Source organism: Schistocerca serialis, chromosome 2, assembly GCF_023864345.2.
Source record: "Schistocerca serialis cubense isolate TAMUIC-IGC-003099 chromosome 2, iqSchSeri2.2, whole genome shotgun sequence".
Classification (NCBI taxonomy): domain Eukaryota; kingdom Metazoa; phylum Arthropoda; class Insecta; order Orthoptera; family Acrididae; genus Schistocerca; species Schistocerca serialis.
Window position 1 is genome coordinate 745,970,149 of NC_064639.1, and position 24,109 is coordinate 745,994,257.

A 24,109-nucleotide genomic window follows, 5' to 3' on the forward strand; every position below is an offset into this window, starting at 1 on the left:
CTTTTCAAATTAGTTTTCTTTCTTCAGTTGATTGATTGAAATCAGTGCAGATAGATTTTTGGCAAACTTACATAGAAACAGAGACTCTTGTTTGGAGAATTCGAAAGTTTTTCTCAGTTAAACACATTTGCATAAGGGAATCAGATTAGTAACATCAGAATTTTTGTATTTTCAGCTTATTTTATCAGGACAGCAATTCTTCATTTAGGATTGTGTGACAAGCTTTATACTTCTCTCCTGGATGGACTACGTATGTTGTGCATCATCTAAAAGAAAATCGCTCTCTGTGAAGGAAAGACATTATTTTCGATTCAAGAATGAATCTCATGCAGAAGAGATAATAGTAATATTTATTTGGTGAAATTTAAAAGTTATTTTTAGCAACAAATTAAAAATGAGATTATATCTAGAAATAGGAGAAACAGCATAAACCGTTACAGACTTTTAGGACTTGTAAAGGGGACTGAGTAGATAATATTTTGAACTGGAACCCATATCCAAAAACGTCACAACCATTTGAAACCATGTTGATAACGTGACCACTTTTGCAGGAAACTTATTGGATGTGACCCAGTACATCACTTGATCTACGGTTCCACTCATTAATAACCGAAGAAACAAAAAGGAAACTTAATCAGTTTTCACAAACACTGCTGTTTACAGTGCGACTTCTTCGAATTCGGGTGTATCACGTCTCTTCGAAGCAAAACAGTCACGCCTGCTGACGACGAAGTTACCCCTTTCTCGAAGACGTTGCGTAACTGTTGTGAAAAGGGGATGCGATAGAGTCGGACGTTGTGGATAACGATGATGATAACGGCGACGAGCAGCTCTTTCCATGACTGTTAGCTTCGTCACCCAGAAGGATCATGTCGGAGTACTCTACAAACGTGTGCTCAGCCATGTTGCTCTAACACTCATAGACGCGTGAATGAAGTTTGAACCGTGTCGAGAGTGGTAGGATGATCCGACGTAAGCACCAGCCAACCATGACCACCCTCTTGCATACACGTTTTCACATGGCTGTAGCACGGAAAGATACTGAACGTATTGAATGTAATACACTGGCATTATGTTGGGTGGCAAGCACAACGCATTGCTCAATTTTATTATTCAGTTGTGTACGCCAGGTGATGTATGCAAAAATTCTAAGACTAATTTTGAATCAGCAGTTTCCTGCGTGAATGTAATATGTAAGAATAAGCAAATGCAATACCACCTTAATCCCAGGAGGACAACTAAACAATAAATCGAATATGTAAGAGACAAGTTGTTTGTTCATACTCCATAATCGATTCAGTGGGGTGCTGATTATCTTGGCAGTGCGTGTAGCGAAGCGATTTACTTAGCACCTAGCGACATGCATGCATCTCATCACGTTGTTCGCGTGGGTCGGTAGCACCTCCGGCGTGGTGATAAATACAGCGGCCTAGTAGCGTCCGAGTAGCGCGGGCAGATTACGGCGGGTAAAACGGGGTCACTCGCACTGCAGTGTGGCGGAAATCTTACCTGGCGTCCTCGACGTAATCTACGTATTTGATGGATGTGGAGCAGTTGCTAACGATGGCCAACAGCTCCCTTTGCTCGCTGAGCGCAGAATTAGTACCTGATTCGCACCACATGCAACTTCCGATTTTCAGCATACATCAACAGACAAATCAGTTCGGAGAGTGGGTTCAAGTCAACTCCATCAGCAGTCTAGTAAGTATGGTGCCAGTACAAGTCAACAAGCAACTTACTAAGCCAGCAAATTAGTTCATCTCCAACCTGTGTCGACTCATCTGTTTCGGCCGAATGCTCATCTTCTGTGAATCTCCTCAAGGTTTTGGTCACTCCATAAATGAGCCTCTGGTACCTTGAATTTCAGACCTCGTTACTTATTCTTTGGCCTTCCGTATCCCTTGCATTCCTCTTCGCGCTCGTTCCTCTGATACCAGTATTTCCCGAAGATTTCAGAAAGCCCGTGTCCTTCTGCAGTGTCAATGGAACATGGAAATTTTCTGACGTAATAAAACCGTGAGCTGGACCAGATTTAGAACTCGGAACTTTCTTGCCCTTCTTGGACAGTGCTCCCTCTGATCGGTTCAGGCACCACTCACGGCCTGTTTACAGCTCCACCTCTGCCAGTACTTATCTGCTATACTCAAAATTTCGTAGTCTCACCCAACTGTTGACGTGAATATTCAGTTTAGAACGTATTCCTTCAATTGGGAAGCGTGGTGGACATTGTGTAGTGGGTTGTCATTTATACCATGCTCCTTAGTGAGCACGTTAATTCAACGGCGCAATTGTGATTTGCATCATGAAATTTCGTTTTCAAAGATGATTCCTCAACGGACAATGCTGCAAGGATGCAAGACTGGGGTAATTTACATGAACGTGAGCTATCAAATCTTCCATGGCATCCGCTAGCGTTGGACATGAACCGAACCGTTTAGTTCTGTATTGGGAACAAAATTAATGGAACGTTATCATCTTCGAGAATCTGCGAATTAAACTGGTTCGTTCCTGTAAGTGGAATAGTTTAACACTCCACGGACCACCATTTACTATTTGTAAACACTGACCATCAGGCTATTTTGTATATAGAAAAAAGAAGTTTCTGGGTGAGACTATTAGCTCTTGTATATCAGACTCGTCTCTCTATATATTGTTGCAACGCATATTAAGTTTTTTTAATCCCTTTAATTCCATCTCACTGCAGCCTTTCTGCAATGAAGACACTTTTACGCTACTGCTAAACTATACACTAAAGAACTATCGATCAAAGCGGTACCGTTTTACACTGTTTTCCATTATTTTTTCCTTTCCTCTACACAATCCAAAGATGCAAAACACCGTTCTCGCCCTCCCCCTTCTTAATCCGCTGCACTGTATAAACTGCTTATCTAATCTCACATGAGTTTACAAGCGCAGCGCGGGGTCGACATGTTAACGGCCGCGGACCATAAATTAGCCGTGGGCGTATTGCGCTATCATTCTTGCAGAGCATGGTTGCAATATATCAGAATTTTTCTCTCAGTGATTTCCAGCAAGCACCTGTTATTCCTCACAGATAAAGGAGGCGATGTCATCTTTAGCGCAGTGGCCGACAGAAGTTGTATACATCTTATGTCAAAGGAGAACCGATACCACTTCATGTTAGTAACAGTTTACTTAACTGTCTCATACTATAAGTGTTACAGAAACTACCGGTTTCGAATCCACCCACGATGAAAATTCAGGTTTATTATGATTACAAGGGCGATGTTCTTGAGGACAATATTATAGAAATGGAAGAGAATGTAGATGAAGATGAAATGGGAGATATAATACTGCATGAAGAGTTTGACAGAGTACTGAAAGACCTGAGTCAAAACAAGGCCCCGGGAGTAGACAACATTCCATTAAAACTACTGACAGCCTTGAGAGAGCCAGTCCTGACAAAACTCTACCATCTGGTGAGCGAGATGTATGTGACAGGCGAAATACCCTCAGACTTCAAGGAGACTGTAATAATTCCAATCCAAAAGAAAGCAGGTGTTGACAGATGTGAAAATTACCGAACTATCAGTTTAATAAGCCACTGATGCAAAATACTAACACGAATTCTTTACAGACGAATGGAAAAACTGTTAGAAAGCCAATCTCGAGGAAGATCAGTTTGGATTCCGTAGAAATGTTGGAACACGTGAGGCAATACTGACACTACGACTTACCTTAGAAAATAGGTTAAGGAAAGGCAAACCTACATTTCTAGCATTTGTAAATTTGGAGAAAGCTTTTGACAATGTTGACTGGAATACTCTCTTTCAAATTCTGAAGGTGGCAGGGGTAGAATACAGGGAGCGAAAGGCTATTTACAATTTGTACAGAAACCAGGTGGCAGTTATAATAGTCGAGGGATATGAAAGGGAATCAGTGATTGGGAAGGGAGTGAGACAGGGTTGTAGCCTCTCCCCGATGTTATTCAATCTGTATACTGAGCAAGCAGTAAAGGAAACAAAAGACAAATTTGGAGTAGGAATTAAAATCCATGGAGAAGAAATAAAAACTTTGAGGTTCGCCGATGACATTGTAATTCTATCAGAGACCGCAAGGGACCTGGAAGAGCAGCTGAACGGAATGGACATGGTCTTTAAAGGAGGATATAAGATGAACATCAACAAATGCAAAACGAGGATAATGGAATGTAGTCGAATTAAATCGGGTGATGCTGAGGGGCTTAGATTACGAAATGAGACACTTAAAGTAGTAAAGGAGTTTTGCTATTTGGGGAGCAAAATAACTGATGATGGTCGAAGTAAAGAGGATATAAAATGTAGACTGGCAATGGCAAGGAAAGCATTTCTGAAGAAGAGAAATTTGTAAACATCGAGGATAGATTTTAGTGTCAGGAAGTCGTTTCTGAAAATATTTGTACGGAGTGTAGCCATGTATGGAAGTGAAACATGGACGATAAATAGTTTAGACAAGACGAGAATAGAAGCTTTCGAAATGTGGTGCTACAGAAGAATGCTGAATATTAGATGGGTAGATCACGTAACTAATGAGAGGGTATTGAATAGAATTGGGGAGAAGAGGAGTTTGTGGTACAACTTGACTAGAAGAGGGGATCGATTGGTAGGAAATATTCTGAAGCATCAAGGGATCACCAATTTGGTACTGGAGGGCAGCGTGGAGGGTAAAAATCGCAGAGGGAGACCAAGATATGAAACACTAAACAGATTCAGAAGGATGCAGGTTGCAGTAAGTACTGGGAGATGAAGAACCTTACACAGGATAGAGTAGCATGGAGAGCTGCATCAAACCAGTCTCTGAACTGAAGACGACAACAACAACAAATGATTACAGAGAAATTCTTCAGTTAGGAAGTAAAGGGCTTCCACATGTCAAAACAAATTCATTTTGACACGTTGAGGTAGTTTAGCTCTTAATTGACGAGCTACTTTGTAATCAGAATAAACATGGCTATGGCTAATATGTGAATCCGAGATACAATATGTCATTCCTATAGATCAAAACAGAAAATTTCTTCGAACGCGTATGGAACTTACTCAGTTCTGGAATGTTAATAAACTTGTTTATTATTATGTAGCTTATCCTAGTTGTAACACTCATTTTATTGCTTCTGGATGTTGCTCATTTCTATAATTTTAGTGTTAATGAGTTGCAAATACGGTCAGAAGACGTGGTGTTTCGTTGCGTACAACGATTAAAAAACACGATGGGCTGTATATACAGTAACACCGTTTGTTTGAATGTCTTTTCGGTTCGCTAATAAGGCGAAATAGATTTCAGCAAAATTTGTTACGAGACTGTCTTGACAAGCCATATGCCAAGACTGAATGTCGGTACTTACGTAATCAACGTACTTGAATAATGTTGAGAAGAGAGATGTAGCAGTGAGGCAGCGTTCTGTCCTGTTGCGTCGACACCATGGCGTTTTTTGGCTGCAAGAGACACCGCATCACGTCCATTACAGATGTCCTGCGCGTCGAATAGGTCTGGAAGGAAGATACAGCGATAAAATTCATAAGGCTCATCCCACATAGAATTATAAAAATATTTCAGTTGGTGGTCTTTGCTTAGGAAGTTCTAGAAATATGAGATACTGAAGGGATTTCATCGAATACCTCTTGGTTCATAAGGAGGCTGGTGCTAGAAACGTTTAGAGAAGTAACATCAAAGTTTTTGAAACTTCCTGGCAGATTAAAACTGTGTGCCCGACCGAGACTCGAACTCGAGTTCGAGTCTCGGTCGGGCACACAGTTTTAATCTGCCAGGAAGTTTCATATCAGCACACACTCCGCTGCAGAGTGAAAATCTCATTCTGGATCAAAGTTTTTGTTTGTACCGGGTGTGGTCCAAGTAATGAGGTTTTGAGCAATTTATACCGATCGTATCATGCCGAGCTCAATTTTTCATTAAAAGAAATATAGCTGCTGTCTGACTTGTTGTCAAACCGCTCTAGTTATAAGATAATAAGTTGTGGAAGTTTCTATTCCACAGGCTAAAACAGAAATTTGTATTCGGTATTTCAGAGTTTTTCCCGTGAGATCACCGAAGTTAAGCGCTGTCGGGCGTGGTCGGCACTCGGATGGGTGGCCATTCGGGCTGCCATGCGCTGTTGCCAGTTTTCGGGTAGCACTCAGCCTCGTGATGTCAATTGAGGAGCTACTCGACCGAACAGTAGCGGCTTCGGTCAAGAATACCATCATAACGGCCGGGAGAGCGGTGTGCCGATCCCACGTCCCTCCTATCCGCATCCTCCACTGAGGATGACACGGCGGTCGGATGGTTCCGGTAGGCCACTCGTGTCGTGTAGACGGAGTGCTTTTTATTTCAGAGTTTTAGTAGCATATCGCCGTCCCACGATACAGTGGCGTTCTGTGAAGGTCCTTTACCGAGTCGCGACTTTGGTTGTAAGTTTTAATTTGACTATAAGTTGTCACTGACAGACTGCAGTGGCAGGGGGGGGGGGGGGGGGCAGTGTTGGCAGTGTGCAGCCAGCCACGCTTCACAGGTCGCTGCACGTACCTACAGAACAGGCAACGCATCGAGCACTTGGCGGTCGAGAAAGATCTACAATTGGATGGCGACTGGTCCGTACCACTCAACTAGCCGAAAAGTTAATCACAAAGTTCTTTTTAATCAAAGTATATTCCTCGTGACATTAGTTCTGAATGCTCTCACTGTAGTGGTTGGATCTTGAAATTTCTCTGAATCCAATTAGTAGTGTCGAAGTTGTGAACTGCGAACTACGTGTTGCGATTAAATCACGCTGGAGTCTCTGATCAACTCATTTCACCGAAAAAACAATTGTCTGACATTGACGGCCGGGAGTCCCCAACTGGGGAAGTTCGGTCGTCGAGTTGCAAATGTTTTTCACTTGACGCCACACTGGGCGACTTGCTTGTTGATGAAGATGACGAAACAGTTATGAGGACAACACAACACCTAGTGCCCGATCGGAGAAAATCCCGACCCGCCCGGGAATTGAACCCGGACCCGATCCATGGTAGTTTGTCGTGCTGACCACTTTTTTCCGCTTGTCGCTAGCGGTCATCTTACCACTTTTCTGTTTTCTTTTTCTTTTTTGCCTCCTTTTTATTGGTCTCTTCTTGAAATAAGGAATAAAGTCTTCCTTGTAGAGAACAAAAAAATAATAATAATTACAACAGTAAATGCCTCATACATGAGTCAAATTTTGCTGGTAAAATGATAAAGGAAATAAAAATTGCTATTGTTTGAAAATAAGACGATGTTGTTTATAAAACAAAATATTTCTGGAAACCGCAAATAGCTTTACTATTTCAACTTTTTGTTTCACATAAATGGTGTAACAGACAATAAACATAAACTGCTTCTTTCAGTACAAAACAATAACAGACGACGTTCCTCATCATGGGTGCGTTCCTCGACGATCCAGTTGCACCTCGTCTTGGCGCCCGGTAAGTTCTCACGTATGAAGATGAATCGCTTCCAGTGTCCTGGTCCTTTCTTGTTCGGAATAGTCACATTTAGTAATTACATTCTCCTACTCGGTACACCCCAACTGAGTGGGGGATCAAACGCAGCAATCTCTAAAAAATTGCGTAATATGTTCGATATATCGGATTTTGCAAAATCAGTGAGTGACGTTCTTGTAGTAAGTCCCAAAAGTCTAGCACATTCTTAGTGCCCTTCCGGAAGAGGTAAAACCACAGTTAGACCCCGAATCCAAGTAACTGCGATGGTCTTCCTTTGGGGAAAATATGTCTTACATGGGAGAAGTAGTAGCTGTGGTTCTATTGCTTGCGTCACCATCCGGAGAAAGAAGGCGACCATTTTTTGAAACAAATACCACGCTGCCGCTGAAGGTCCGCCTATCAGGCGATGTTCATCTTTATCTATAACATTCTACTGTGGACACAGCGACGTAGCCGGCCGGGGTGGCCGAGCGGTTCTAGGCGCTTCAGTCTGGAACCGCGCGACCGCTACTGTCGCAGGTTCGAATCCTGCCTCGGGCATGGATGTGAGTGATGTCCTTAGGTTAGTTAGGTGTAAGTCGTTCTAAGTTCTAGGGGACTGATGAGCTCAGAAGTTAAGTCCCATAGTGCTCAGAGCCATTTCAACAGCGACGTATCCGTCACGTGAACTGAATGTAACTTGAAACGTGTCACATATTTCCCACTTATAACCTGATACCACGGTGCGCGCGTCGTTGTATGAGGGTGTACGTGGTTCACTTACCCCTCGCCACTGACCATGTGACTGTTGGTTGCCGCCTCTCTACGCCATTACTTACCGTCCACGAGTCAAGATACGATTTTTATCAAGTGCTGTTGCCGTCCTGGTAGTCGGTAGTTCCATATGTACGTAACTGTGTTGCACGAAAAGGATTCATATGTGGGTAAGTGGTGATGGGATGTGAGCCACCGCCACCGATGCCAGACGAGAAGATGAAGCCAGTTCTTCTGTCCAGGTGGCCGTCATACGTCTTTGTTGTCGTGTTCACATCTTGATCATCGTACTTACGTAAATCGCCACAAGCCCAATTACTCCACGACCATTAGGGATGGTGAGCGTTTCATACTCGATTTTAAAAAGCAGCCCTGTGATCAAAAAATATCCTAATACCGAGAGGATTCGACACGAAAACACCACCGACATTGGAGGACCTTGGTCCAGTTAAGGGATGCGAGAAGCTAGATAAGTGTTGGCAAAAGTGACCCGTTGTATCATCTCTACTGCCCTTAACCCCTGACTTCGAACACTCGTACGAATGGTTTGCAAAGGATGTCTGTAGCTTACTGCGGCTGTGCGTCGAAAGTCGGTAGTGAAGATAATTCCCAAGCATATCATCTTGTCTGTCAGCTGTAATGGTGCCTCAAGAGCTCCAGACTTCGCTATGTTCGTGCGCCTTCTCGTAGCCATACCATACAAATTACTCGAATGCAAAACTTTCTTGTCTCGTCGCCCGACAGTGCTAAAAACACTAGGACATCCGCGTGTTTCTGCAGATAAACTTGTGGTGCCTTATCGTCATTCCTTGGAGTCGATTCCGGAGCCCGCAGACCAGTGGCTCGAGAGCGAGGGCGTTGAAGTGTCATCAACAGTGCGCACCCTTGTCTGATAGATCGCGAGATGGTGATGGGCCCCTCATGCGTCCATTGTTGAGCACTTTGGAGGAGGCGCCGTGGAGTAGTCGCATCACTGCGTTGACAAAACCCTATGGAAACGGCATTTGCGTCATCACTTACACATGGTACCACTCAACTAAGGAGGAGACACAACAAGTTATTTTCCAAATGACTGTTTCACTATTCCTGTGAAATACAAGGGGGAAAGGAGGAAAAAGAGGTAAGGTTACAGGTTAACGCCCCGGTAAGCTCGAGATCATTATAACCGAGGCTCTGCGAATGAGTGTCACAAAACTTTTAAAAATATTTTCCATCAACGACACTATATTGCCTTCTAAGTAGGTGACAAAATATTTGCTTTGGTTATGGCAGAACATGTGATTCCAAGGACAGTGCACAGCTTTTACCTAGTGAGAAAATATATTTTGGGCGGAACAGCCGATAGTGTTATCAGTTTCGATAAAATATATGATATCACTATTGCTAGTAAACGTTACGCTGGTTTATTCAAGTCAGATGTCTCAATATCAAGTATGTCAGCGTCTTAAATACGAAAGAGGAAACGCTATGCGTAAATGCTTAATTTCATCTTTCACTATCCATTAAATTTCAGTAACCGAAACTAAGAACAAGAATCACTGTTCAAAAATAATTAAAATCGCGTTGTTTTGACAAAAATTTGACGCAAGGAAATTATGTTTCCGTAATTGTTGTTTTCTTGAGCTAGGATATCTTACTAACTTACCACACAGTAAAAACGTATGGTAACACTACGTCCGATGGCCAGTAAAATGGGTAATGTTCTTCAGTACAAAAGTTGCTAAAATATTAATGTATAAATCATTGCGTGGCATATACACTTTCGAATAGCTACCAGAATATATCATGAACCCGAAGGAAAGAATATTCGGACACCCATTTTTGAAAATGGTATACGGTGCTCAAGGCTAGCTTTTACATGTCGGAGGATACAAAGTCTGACAGTTCAGCTGCGCTGACTACTATTCAGCTTACGTATTCCAAACACTGAGCTGCTTCCAGACAATGAATACAGCATATTAATAGTGGAACAGCAGCTAATTAACACAAATTTAAATGAAGTCGTGTGACAGAAGGATTTGTATATTTCCAGGATGATTTAGGGAAACCACGCAAACTACAAATCATGTCAGACTGAACTTTTACATTGGTTCCTGTTCCACAATGTCCTTGCTATCACACTTTGTATTGTACAGCAAATCTATAATCTTAACCATTGCCGAGAAATCGACGGGTTACTCACCGTCGCAAAAATAATCGTAAAAATATCGAGTACCTAGAGTGAAAATCCGTCTTCGTAATGAAATATCAAAGGGAGCCAATAGTGATAAGGTTTCTGTCACGTTGCAGCTGATACTTAATATGTCGAAAGAAACAACTATCTCAGCTCAGATATTCCAAAGAGCAAGTAAAGTTGAGTAAATGTTTTCATTGTCGTTCGTGCGTTCGCGGAGAGTGTAGTGTAAAACTCAAGTAGGAGTTCCCCTCACAAAAAAAAAAAAAAAAAAAAAAAAAAAAAAAAAAAAAAAAAAAAAAAAAAAAATATAAACAAGAACGACTTACTGCCGTGCTGTGGAGTTGAACAAGATTGTTATATCTTTTTAGCGAGCTCCAGACTTTACTCAAAACGAGCTTAGCAGGTATATGTGGAATACCTCTGTTTCTTAATAGTGAGTGTCTTCCACATTATCACAATTTTCATTTTCCATTTGATTGCCTTCGCTGTCAAGGCTTTCTATATGGTCCGTAGTAAAATTTTCGCCTGAGTGGAAACAGACGCCGGCACGGTAGTTCAGCGTGTTCGGTCAGGGAGCTGGTTGGCCTCTGCAATAAAAAAACTGAGTGGAAGGGTCAACAAATGAACTTGAACGGATGTCATGTGACGTCCGCAACGACCAAACAAACAAAAAAAGTGGTCAGCATGACGGATTGCCGTCCTACGGGCCCGGGTTCGATTCCCGGCTGGGTCATGGATTTTCTTCGTTCAGAGACTGGGTGCCGTGCTGTCTTCATAATCATTTCATCCCCATCCGGCGCGCAGGTCGCCCAATGTGGCGCCGAATGTAATAAGATCTGCACCAAGGCGGCCGGACCTGCCCCGCAAGAGGCCTCCCGGCCAATGAAGCCAAAAGCTCATTTCCATTTGCCATTGCTCTAGCGGGTCAGTCAGTACAAATCTGCAGAATAAATGTTTCACTCTACAGCAGAGTGTGTGCTGATATGGAACAGCCTGGAAGATTAAAATTGCGTACCGGCCCAGAACTTGAACCACGGGACCTTTGCCTATCGCGAGCCACTTCGGAAGGTAGGACTTGCGCATATGGCGGAAGTAGAGCTGTGAGTATCTGGATAGCTCTGCCGCTAGAGCACTTGCCCGCGAAAGATAGAAGTCCTCAGGTTCGAGTCCTGAATCGGCAACCAGCTTTGATCAGCCAGAAAATTTCAATGCAGATCTCATCTATAACTCCAAAGAACTATGAAATTCTGTCTACTACAAATTTTCATCTTGTAGTTAAGTAAAATTCGAAGAAATATACGAAGACCTATAAGGAACTGTACCACTATCAAAGTACAGCAGTAACTGGGGAAGATGGACAGATACACCACAAATGTTTACACCACGTGAGTTGGGAAATTGAATTAAGCTGGGTAAATGAAGTTTCTTTTTGTCTGTTACTTATTACTTCTCTGATTTACAGTACGAAGAATTCAGTTTGACACAAATATGACTTACCTCTGATGGTGGAGTTAGAGGAGTGTAGCCTGTCATCAGGAAGTGCAGGATTGGAGTGGGAATCAGCGGTGCAACGATGCTCACCAGGTTGTTCTTTGCGTAAGACGGGTACCTGGACACAGTGATCGTTCTCTTATTGACAACTGTACCACAAACATCGCGTGACATGATAGTGCAATGCTGACAGAACAAATTAAAAATACCTGCACATGATTTTTAATCCAAAAACTACCTAAAAATACTGATCGATTTGCAGGCACGGTTTGAATAAATGATTTAATTTTTCATGTATACTGAAAATGTCGCCAGTCAAACAGGCTTGGTATCGATTAGCAGTGGGACACCGTTACTTTCGATACAATGTGTCATTGTATTTGGTAAGAATGTAAAGTCTATCGAGTATTATCCTTAGCTGTTGTGGATTATATAATATCATTCCAAGTCAGTAAAAGTGATATAGTGATATGCTACACTTAAGAGTGAAATCATAGAAGCAATCTATATTATAATGAAGGAAAATCCTTCACTATAATACCGAAGGAAGAATTTTCTGCTGTCTCATTGGTGTTATTTTTTTGTTCCCTCTCCATTTTCCGCTTTCTGTCTATTACTTTAAAGTATTCAATCTAATGTCATCAGTTGTATATTCTTGTAGTCTGTTTTCTCTGCTGTTTCCTCATTCTTCATATGTGTACCGATTTATTTTCTTATTTTTTTCTCATATAAACTTTCATTTGTTCTACACTCTGGATGTTCTCCCTTGTGATCTGATATACAGAAAAATAACGAATAAATCAATGTTTAATGGTATATTTGAGAGCGTGAAAAACATTATTTACTACTCTGTTATTACCGCTATTCGTCGGCATAAACACATGTTCTCTCAAATAATAAAATATTGTTGTTGATTTCTTTTGCCTTTATTGGTAACAGTTTTGTAGCATTATTAATATGATATTTAGTCTAGTTGCAATCTTTGTCAGTTGTGTTAAAAAATGTTTATTTTCATATTTAATACAAGATTTAGGATGAATATCTGGTTAAATGTAAGACAGAGTCACATCGATTTAACTATGCCGGTTTACTGCATTATGTACGTAAAGGTAGATGTGTACTAGCTACACGTCATAAATCAGAAAATCAATTGATCCAAGAAACGACATTCATGCTTCGCAAAACATTCCGGCCAGTGCGAGATACGTGTGTTTACTATATCTGAAAATGAATTTTAAAACTTTATCTTGTGCAATACTTCCACAGAACACAGTAAGTCTGTATTTCACAGCCGACTTGATGACCTATATAAGCATCTACGTGTAAATTTACATCTACACTCTGCAAACGACAGTCAGATATATAGTAGAGGATACTGTTCATTGCGCCATGTGTTAAGGTTTGTTGGGGTGTGTTGGGCTGTTGACACATAAGAGCATGTTTATGTTGAGTTTGAAATACCTCACCGCCTTTCAGATCTCGTTTGCTAGTCAAACAGTATGTGCGTATAGGCTTTAGTGACAGCTGGAGGTTTTCTTTGGAGAGATCGTATTTGTTTTGTTTACTGTCACACAACTATTAGCTGCTTTTGTGTTTACTAGCATAAATACAATGGAGCTTAGTTTCTATTTTCTTCTTGTGCAACTCCTTTGGCGGTCAGAGTGGCCGAGCGGTTCTAGGCGCTTTAGTCTGGAACCGCGCGACCGCTACGGTCGCAGGTTCGAATCCTGCCTCAGGCATTGATGTGTGTGATGTCTTTATGTTCGTTAGGTGTAAGTAGTTCTAAGTTCTAGGGGACTGATGACTTCAGCTGTTTAGTCCTATAGTGCTCAGAACCATATTTTTGCAACTCCTTTGTGAAATCTGTAGTTTGTGTTTACAAAATAAGCTAAAAACCACATGTACTTTTGAGTACAGTCTGGCCGTATGCACATTTTTCGTGAGCTGCAACACAAGCGTGGTTTGTCGCTTTCTTTGAGATTTTTCGCTGTATTTGACTAGTTTTGCCGATCTAGTTGCATAAGGATAAGGCTTCTCGTTGTGGTAAATATTAATTCGCTGAGAAGCACAGCTTTTTGGGCACTGGCAATACTAACGGACGACGGAATTGTTACAGCACTTCTGAAAGATTTGCCAGACTATGATGTTGTTCCAGAGTAGGGGATGATAAAAACAATGATATTGATGCAAATGATGCTTCTATCCTGCAGGTTCACGAGATTTTTGAAAAAGCTTTAGGTTTCCATGCAGTTTTTGAAAGACTCTTGATTTAATGTGTACCAGTGGAGTTCGAAATTAGTTTACCTGAAATTGAAAACAAATGTGAAAAACAAGCGATAAATGATTGCTTATATGAAAACCCTCTCAAAAGTAGAAAGGTGAGTGAGACTAAAATTGACAGAAGATGGAGAAAACGTAGATAACTCTGTTATAACTGAATAACTTTTTTCAAAGGAACAAACTCGGTGAATCGTACAACCCTTGTGAAACCCGTATAAAGCTGTGGCGCATTGCACACGTGAAAAGATACAGTCTTGTCTTTGATTTTTATCAAGGGAAAAATGAACGTTTGGACTGGGAACTGGAAAATTGTGCATTAGGGTAGTTTAAGTTTTCAAAAGAATTTTTAGGGCAAAAACAGCAGGATGAGCTTTGATAACCTTTTACGTACTGTTTTATGGCTAGAAAGCTGAAGGCGTTTGTGACGTAATGAGGATAAATAGGGTAAGTTTCCCATCAGGCTTTTCACCATCCGAGGAAATGAAAAGAAGTGACTTTCATTAGAGGATGACATCCTCTGGAATTAGGGCACTTTGTTGAAAGACAACAAAACTGTGTATCTGGCTTAAAATTATCGTGAAATAGAAGTGATATTTGTCTCCAGAAAGCAGGAGGATGGCAATAAAATCAACATTCAGTGCTCTTCTGCTGTAAAGACTACAGTTGTAATATAGTATTTCTGAACCTTATTGACAGTCTTATATCTGCTTATGCGCTGGGGAGAAGACCCAGAAAGTGTTTGTAACTGCTTATGAATTGTACTGTGAGATGTATAAAAAGATTGCACTTCTGGAGTTTGTGAAAAATGTTGCTCAGGGACTGTTGGGACAAATGAATTCAAAGCATATCAATCCCAGAGCTGCAAGTCATGTTTTGATACAAGGCTATAAATGCATCAAAAGGAAGAAATTCGTCCCAAAGGATGTCAAATTAGGGAAATGTACTGAAAGAAAGGTTCAATATGGACCAAACTCAAAATGGTTATTTCTTGGAGTATTTGTCTGCTGCAACAAAAATAAAAATATTTTTTCTGAAATCAGTTTGGTAACTGTGTAATTACCTTCCTAATTCACTGATTTGTAGCTTTTCTGCATACCACATTTGGATTCTTTACTTACGAAGAGTGCTGTACTGAGACCCGTTGGTCGGTAAGCCACTGGAAGGTCAGACGTTACTCAAAAGTACCACCTTCGTAAAAGGGTAAAAAGAATAAAACTAAAATTCTCAAAAAGTTCCTGGGTGTTGTGTGATGTCCTTAGGTTAGTTAGGTTTAAGTAGTTCTAAGTTCTAGGGGACTGATGACCATAGATGTTAAGCCCCATAGTGCTCAGAGCCATTTGAACCATTTTTTTCTCAAAAAGTTCGCTGTTGTTTTGTTACCATTTACTGCTGTTATTCATGAAACAACAGGAAATTAATGTGTTTTTTATAGTATAGGCAACAAAAAGTTAATACTCTAAACCTAGCGGTCCGTGTGTCAGCGACACATGTGCGGTTTTAGTACATTATTAAATTCTTCTCTTGACACTGCTTCTTGAAATTTTGTAACTAGGCTTTCAAAGGATACCTGGTATCTATCTCGATACGTTTGACATTCCATTTATTTCAGCAATTGCGTGACGATGTCCCGGGGCTCAAGCAAATCTGTGTATGTGTATTCCAAATGTCCTATTGGTTCTTTCCGCATATGTTAAGCAGAATTAAGTAATATTCTATGATGTGTTGGACGAGTGTTGTTGCAGGCAGCCTCCTATAGAGCACTGATTTCTTGCATTTTCCAAATATCTTACCATGAATGAAAGTCTACCGCCTACTACTGTACGTCTGATTACCGTAAGAGATCACATAACAGCGAAGTCTTATAATTACTGTTACAGTCAGGTATTTATATAAGTTGACCGATAACTGTCAGAGGAGTTCAACGAGCTGTGAGTGAATAGTTCAGCTATGCAGTTCAGTTTTTTAATTCATCTATTTTACGTAGTATAGTTCAGTGTACCATAAAAGTGGTTTTATAGTTGATAGGATTTTAATACATTATAATCAACTTGGTCTGTGGGGACAAAAATTGTATCACCTCCTCCCCGCCCCCCCCCCCCCCAATCCTCATACCGAGATACCGAGTTTCGCATGATCAAAACCAATAACACCGCTGATGACCGCGCTGTTGAGGGCCCCAGATCAAATATCATTATCATCATCATCTTCATCACATCCACTTACCACTCATTGATAGTGCAGCCGTAGGATATAACATTTTTTGTTTAGTGAAATGCACTGTTTTATATTACTGTGCATTTAAACCAATACCGAGCCTCACTAGCCATTCAGTATCGATTGGCCGCCGTGTCACCCTCTGCCAATGGCGTCATTCGGGTGCGGTGTGGAGAGGCATGGGGTCAATGCTATGTTCTCCCACCTGTTGTCGGTTTCCCATTAGAGCCATTTGTTCTCAGTGAAGTAGGTCCTCAGTTGCGTCACGAAGCTGAGTAAAGCCCGGTCCAGTCCTCCCACCAAGGAAAAAAAAAAATCTCTGGCAGTACAGGGAATCAAACCCAGGTCCTCCACACGGGAGTCATAAACATTGACCACTGAGCTACAGAGTCGAACCTTAGACTTAAAATTAGCTGCTAATGTTTGCAACACTTTGACATATTGTGAAACTCCGACTGAATATTTGTGAAGTTCTTCTTAGGCAATAATTATTATGTACTGTAGGCCACTAAAATTGTAACAACGGGAAAGTTTGCATTTTACGAAATTTCACTTTCTGCTCGTATTCGGTATTGCATGAAGAATACGTAAATAAATTTTGGGTGATTTCCAGATGCGCAGGATCTAAATAGACTACAAATAGCTACCACATCCGCTGCATCAGTATTGGCTCTAAACTGACTGGCCATCGGTCAATATACGCATAGATAGGTAAGGATATGTTATTCCAAGATGCTTCAACTGCATGCAACAGATCATTAGTCACAGTGAATGGCGAGCGGTGCCACGCCAGTCTCTCAGTAACTCGTGACGAGATGTTTTCAATGGATGGTGGATGCGGAGAACACGTTGGCATGAGCAACACTCGAACATCCACTCTGTAAAGTTTGGAAGGTAGGAGACGAGATACTGGCAGAAGTAAAGCTGTGAGACCGGGCGTGAGTCGTGCTTCGGTAGCTCAGATGGTAGAGCACTTGCCCGCGAAAGGCAAAGGTCCCGAGTTCGAGTCTCGGTCGGGCACACAGTTTTAATCTGCCAGGAAGTTTCATCCTCTGTTGAGTTCAGTCACACAGAATGTGCAGCATGTGGTCTGGCTTTACCTTATTGAAAGACAACGGCACGAAGATGCTGAAGATACGGCACAGCCACCAGCATTAATACGTCAAAACAGCAACGGTTGCTGGGACCGATGACCGTCGCAGTCTGGTCCCTTTAATCCCACAAACCAACCAACCAGCAACGGTTGCTGCCCAAACTACTGACTGTAGAAATCAGACGCGATCGCGTTGTGTACCCAATGGCATCCGATACAATCAGGCCAGCTGCAACATTAGTTCTCCTAGGGGCCTCTGCACTACTGTGGTGCTGTACATAGTACTAGGATTCGTCTGAAATGTCGGCTTGGTGGCATTCCTGTGTCCAGAGTTGTTGTGCGCACTACTGTCGGTGATGTTTTCCCTACTGGTGCGTCAACAGAAGCAGCAACAACGGTCGCCAAGCTGAGAGTCTGTGGCACTTCAGGTCTTGTTCTACTGTCCGTGAGGATATTCGTCTTGTTGTAAACAAGCTCATTTTATGACTCAAGGTGCCGCGTGGTTACAGTTAAACTGACGGCGTTCCGTGTACAGCAGTGCGGGTTATAAACGTCCCAGGATACTGAAACATCGTAGGCAGATTCATTAATCAGTGCGCTCGCGCAGTAGCCTGAAATAAATAACAGTTCCACTTTCTGCCACCTGGTAAAAACATGACGCTGTAAGAAGTCTGAAAGTGACATGTTTCCTGCCACCTGGTAAAAATATGACGCTGTAAGAAGTCTGAATGTGATATGTTTCCTATTTTGATGTCAGTGAGCTATTTACTCACTTGGTGATGCGAGTTGTTTTCTTTTAGGGGAGTGACTGTTGGTATAAAGCGTCAAGAAGGTTGACGTTTTTCGTACGAAATGCAGTGGTTACTGAGAAGAAAGACAGTGCACTGCTGATAAAGTTGTTTTACTAGAACGGCAGCAACAGCAGCGCTGCATTCCGAGAATATCGCCGACAGAAACAGCTGCGAAGAAGCTCCATGTCAATAAATGGGCTAAAGAATATGATCAATAAATCTGAAGAAACAGATCAATTAGATGGTTCAGCAATGAGAAGGAGGCGTCCCATTTCCAAGGCAGTTGAAACTGCTGAAACTACAGTCGACCACGCATCACCTGCCTCAAATGCTGCAGCCAGTGCTCGAGCTGTGTCACGAGAATTGTCTCTCCCTTGGACAACAATTTACACTGCTATCCCTACAAGATTCAGAAAGGGCACCAAATGAACCCCCAAGATTCTTTGGCACGCATGGAAAGGCATAACATGTCGGAGAATATTCTTTGTCTTGTGCAACAAATGATTCCAGATGTGCAACTGTTTCCACACCACCATTTTCACGCAAGATGGGGTGACACCGCATGTCACTTGCCATGCGAAAAATTTTCTTCGAGAAACCTTTGTTAACGACCTCATCGTATCTAGGCTGGTTCAACTGGTTCAAATGGCTCTGAGCACTATGGGACTTAACTTCTGAGGTCATCAGTCCCCTAGAACTTAGAACCACTTAAACCCAACTAACTTGAGGACATCACACACATCCATGACCGAGGCAGGATTCGAACCTGCCACCGTAGCGATCGCGCGGTTCCAGACTGAAGGGCCTAGAACTGCTCGGCCACCTCGGCCGGTCCATATCTAGGCGATTTCAAGATGTGTTGCCTTCTAAATCGTCCCTCTAAATCCATGTGACTTCTGGAAGTGGTAATATCTGAAAGATCGTATCTATCAGGGATGTATCTGGACTCTTCCCGATTTGAGGGGTAGCATAGACCACATATCGCTCTGATGACACCGATAAACTGCAAGCAACTGTCGGCCATGCCGTATTACGCGTGCAGCTTGCTGCTGAGTAGGCAGACCATACTGAACACATGTTGTACCTAATAAACATGACAAAACTACCGTTATCATGTTTTGATCGCTTCTCCATTTTCCAGCATCTACGCCATATTTTGACTGCTCTCATTGCCATATTTTCAGCTGGTGGTAGAAAGTGGAACTACTTTTTTTTTCAGCATATTCCGTGATACTGATCTTCGGCCGGACATGGCTGCGTGTCCTGTTCCAGAGGTTGCCCCTCAATCTGAAAGATCCGGGCGGTCGCAGAGGGTGGGCTTACTGGTAGTTGGGAGCTCCAACGTCAGGCGCGTAATGGGGCCCCTTAGGGATATGGCAGCAAGAGAGGGGAAGAAAATCAATGTGGAATCCGTCTGCATACCGGGGGGAGTCATTCCTGATGTGGAAAGGGTCCTTCCGGATGCCATGAAGGGTACAGGGTGTACCCATCTGCAGGTGGTCGCTCATGTCGGCACCAATGATGTGTCTCGCTATGGATCGGAGGAAATCCTCTGTGGCTTCCGGCGGCTATCTGATTTGGTGAAGACTGCCAGTCTCGCTAGCGGGATGAAAGCAGAGCTCACCATCTGCAGCATCGTCGACAGGACTGACTGCGGACCTTTGGTACAGAGCCGAGTGGAGGGTCTGAATCAGAGGCTGAGACGGTTCTGCGACCGTGTGGGCTGCAGATTCCTCGATTTGCGCCATAGGGTGGTGGGGTTTCGGGTTCCGCTGGATAGGTCAGGAGTCCACTACACACAGCAGGCGGCTACACGGGTAGCAGGGGTTGTGTGGCGTGGGCTGGGCGGTTTTTTAGGTTAGATGGCCTTGGGCAAGTACAGAAAGGGCAACAGCCTCAAAGGGTGCGGGGCAAAGTCAGGACATGCGGGGACCAAGCAAAAATCGGTATTGTAATCGAAGCTGCATCGGTAAAGTACCGGAACTTCAAGCGCTGATAGAAAGCACCGAAGCTGAAATAGTTATAGGTACGGAAAGCTGGCTTGAGCCAGAGATAAATTCTGCCGAAATTTTTACAAAGGCACAGACGGTGTTTAGAAAGGATAGATTGCATGCAACCGGTGGTGGCGTGTTTTTCGCTGTTAGTAGTAGTTTATCCTGTAGTGAAATAGAAGTGGATAGTTCCTGTGAATTACTATGGGTGGAGGTTACACTCAACAACCGATCTAGGTTAATAATTGGCTTATTTTACCGACCTCCCGACTCAGCAGCATTAGTGGCAGAACAACTAAGAGAAAATCTGGAATACATTTCACATAAATTTTCTCAGTATGTTATAGTCTTAGTTGGAGATTTCAATTTACCAGATATAGACTGGGACACTCAGATGTTTAGGACGGGTGGTAGGGACAGAGCATCGAGTGACATAAAACTGAGTGCACTATCCGAAAATTGCCTCGAGCAATTAAACAGAGAACCGACATCTTGGACCTACTGATAACAAACAGACCCAAACTTTTCGACTCTGTATGCGCAGAACAGGGAATCAGTGATCATAAGGCCGTTCCAGCATCCCTGAATATAGAAGTAAACAGGAATATAAAAAAAGGGAGGAAGATTTATCTGTTTAGCAAGAGTAATACACTCCTGGAAATGGAAAAAAGAACACACTGACACCGGTGTGTGAGACCCACCATACTTGCTCCGGACACTGCGAGAGGGCTGTACAAGCAATGATCACACGCACGGCACAGCGGACACACCAGGAACCGCGGTGTTGGCCGTCGAATGGCGCTAGCTGCGCAGCATTTGTGCACCGCCGCCGTCAGTGTCAGCCAGTTTGCCGTGGCATACGGAGCTCCATTGCAGTCTTTAACACTGGTAGAATGCCGCGATAGCGTGGATGTGAACCGTATGTGCAGTTGACGGACTTTGAGCGAGGGTGTATAGTGGGCATGCGGGAGGCCGGGTGGGCGTACCGCCGAATTGCTCAACACGTGGGGCGTGAGGTCTCCACAGTACATCGATGTTGTCGCCAGTGGTCGGCGGAAGGTGCACGTGCCCGTCGACCTGGGACCGGACCGCAGCGGCGCACGGATGCACGCCAAGACCGTAGGATCCTACGCAGTGCCGTAGGGGACCGCACCGCCACTTCCCAGCAAATTAGGGACACTGTTGCTCCTGGGGTATCGGCGAGGACCATTCGCAACTGTCTCCATGAAGCTTGGCTACGGTCCCGCACACCGTTAGGCCGTCTTCCGCTCTCGCCCCAACATCGTGCAGCCCGCCTCCAGTGGTGTCGCGACAGGCGTGAATGGAGGGACGAATGGAGACGCGTCGTCTTCAGCGATGAGAGTCGCTTCTGCCTTGGTGCCAATGATGGTCGTATGCGTGTTTGGCGCCGTGCAGGTGAGCGCCACAATCAGGACTGCATACGACCGAGGCACACAGGGCCAACACCCGGCATCATGGTGTGGGGAGCGATCTCCTACACTGGCCGTACACCACTGGTGATCGTCGAGGGGACACTGAATAGTGCACGGTACATCCAAACCGTCATCGAACCCATCGTTCTACCATTCCTAGACCGGCAAGGGAACTTGCTGTTCCAACAGGACAATGCACGTCCGCATGTATCCCGTGCCACCCAACGTGCTCTAGAAGGTGTAAGTCAGCTACCCTGGCCAGCAAGATCTCCGGATCTGTCCCCCATTGAGCATGTTTGGGACTGGATGAAGCGTCGTCTCACGCGGTCTGCACGTCCAGCACGAACGCTGGTCCAACTGAGGCGCCAGGTGGAAATGGCATGGCAAGCCGTTCCACAGGACTACATCCAGCATCTCTTCGATCGTCTCCATGGGAGAATAGCAGCCTGCATTGCTGCGAAAGGTGGATATACACTGTACTAGTGCCGACATTGTGCATGCTCTGTTGCCTGTGTCTATGTGCCTGTGGTTCTGTCAGTGTGATCATGTGATGTATCTGACCCCAGGAATGTGTCAATAAAGTTTCCCCTTCCTGGGACAATGAATTCACGGTGTTCTTATTTCAATTTCCAGGAGTGTAGAAGGCAGATTTCAGACTACATAACAGATCAAAACGAAAATTTCTGTTCCGACACTGATAATGTTGAGTGTTTATGGAAAAAGTTCAAGGCAATCGTAAAATGCGTTTTAGACAGATACATGCCGAGTAAAACTGAGAGGGACGGGAAAAACCCACCGTGGTTCAAGAACAAAGTTAGGAAACTACTGCAAAAGCAAAGAGAGCTTCACCGCAAGTTTAAACGCAGCCAAAACCTCTCAGACAAACAGATGCTAAACGATGCCAAAGTTAGCGTGAGGAAGGCTATGCGTGAAGCGTTCAGTGAATTCGAAAGTAAAATTCTATGTTCCGACTTGACAGAAAATCCTAGGAAGTTCTGGTCTTACGTTAAATCAGTAAGTCGCTCGAAACAGAATATCCAGACACTCCGGGATGATGATGGCATCGAAACAGAGGATGACACGCGTAAAGCTGAAATACTAAAAACCGTTTTCCAAAGCTGTTTCATAGAGGAAGACCGCACTGCAGTTCCTTCTCTAAATCCTCGCACAAACGAAAAAATGGTTGACATCGAAATAAGTGTCCAAGGAATAGAAAAGCAACTGGAATCACTCAACAGAGGAAAGTCTACTGGACCTGACGGGATACCCATTCGATTCTACACAGAGTACGCGAAAGAGCTTGCCCCCCTTCTAACAGCCGTGTACCGCATGTCTCTAGAGGAACGGAAGGTTCCAAATGATTGGAAAAGAGCACAGGTAGTCCCAGTCTTCAAGAAGGGTCGTCGAGCAGAAGCGCAAAACTATAGACCTATATCTCTGACGTCGATCTGTTGTAGAATTTTAGAACATGTTTTTTGCTCGCGTATCATGTCGTTTCTGGAAACCCAGAATCTACTCTGTAGGAATCAACATGGAATCCGGAAACAGCGATCGTGTGAGACCCAACTCGCTTTATTTGTTCATGAAACCCAGAAAATATTAGATACAGGCTCCCAGGTAGATGCTATTTTCCTTGACTTCCGGAAGGCGTTCGATACAGTTCCGCACTGTCGCCTGACAAACAAAGTAAGAGCCTACGGAATATCAGACTAGCTGTGTGGCTGGATTGAAGAGTTTTTAGCAAACAGAACACAGTATGTTGTTCTCAATGGAGAGACGTCTACAGACGTTAAAGTATCCTCTGGCGTGCCACAGGGGAGTGTAATGGGACCATTGCTTTTCACAATATATATAAATGACCTAGTAGATAGTGTCGGAAGTTCCATGCGGCTTTTCGCGGATGATGCTGCAGTATACAGAGAAGTTGCAGCATTAGAAAATTGCAGCGAAATGCAGGAAGATCTGCAGCGGATAGGCACTTGGTGCAGGGAGTGGCAACTGATCCTTAACATAGACAAATGTAATGTATTGCGAATACATAGAAAGTAGGATCCTTTATTGTATGATTATATGATAGCGGAACAAACACTGGTAGCAGTTACTTCTGTGAAATATCTGAGGGAATGCGTGCGGAACGATTTGAAGTGGAATGATCATATAAAATTAATTGTTGGTAAGGTGGGTACCAGGTTGAGATTCGTTGGGAGAGTCCTCAGAAAATGTGGTCCATCAACAAAGGAGGCGGCTTACAAAACACTTGTTCTACCTATACTTGAGTATTGCTCGTCAGTGTGGGATCCGTACCAGGTCGTGTTGGCGGAGGAGATAGAGGAGATCCAAAGAAGAGCGGCGCGTTTCGTCACAGGGTTATTTGGTAAGCGTGATAGCGTTACGGAGATGTTTAGCAAAATCAAGTGGCAGACTCTGCAAGAAAGG

General features: G+C 43.4%; 1 protein-coding gene across 1 annotated transcript in view; it reads right to left on the bottom strand.

Moving 5' to 3' along the window:
* Positions 1–24,109, bottom strand: part of LOC126456382 (tubulin gamma-1 chain-like) — an 82,294-nt gene that overhangs the window by 25,883 nt on the left and 32,302 nt on the right. The window contains exons 7-8 of the mRNA XM_050092136.1: positions 11,878–11,989; positions 5,355–5,486 (exon numbers count right to left, since the gene is read on the bottom strand). Of these exons, the coding sequence (XP_049948093.1) occupies positions 5,355–5,486; positions 11,878–11,989 (244 nt within the window). The remainder of the gene's footprint in view (positions 1–5,354; positions 5,487–11,877; positions 11,990–24,109) is intronic.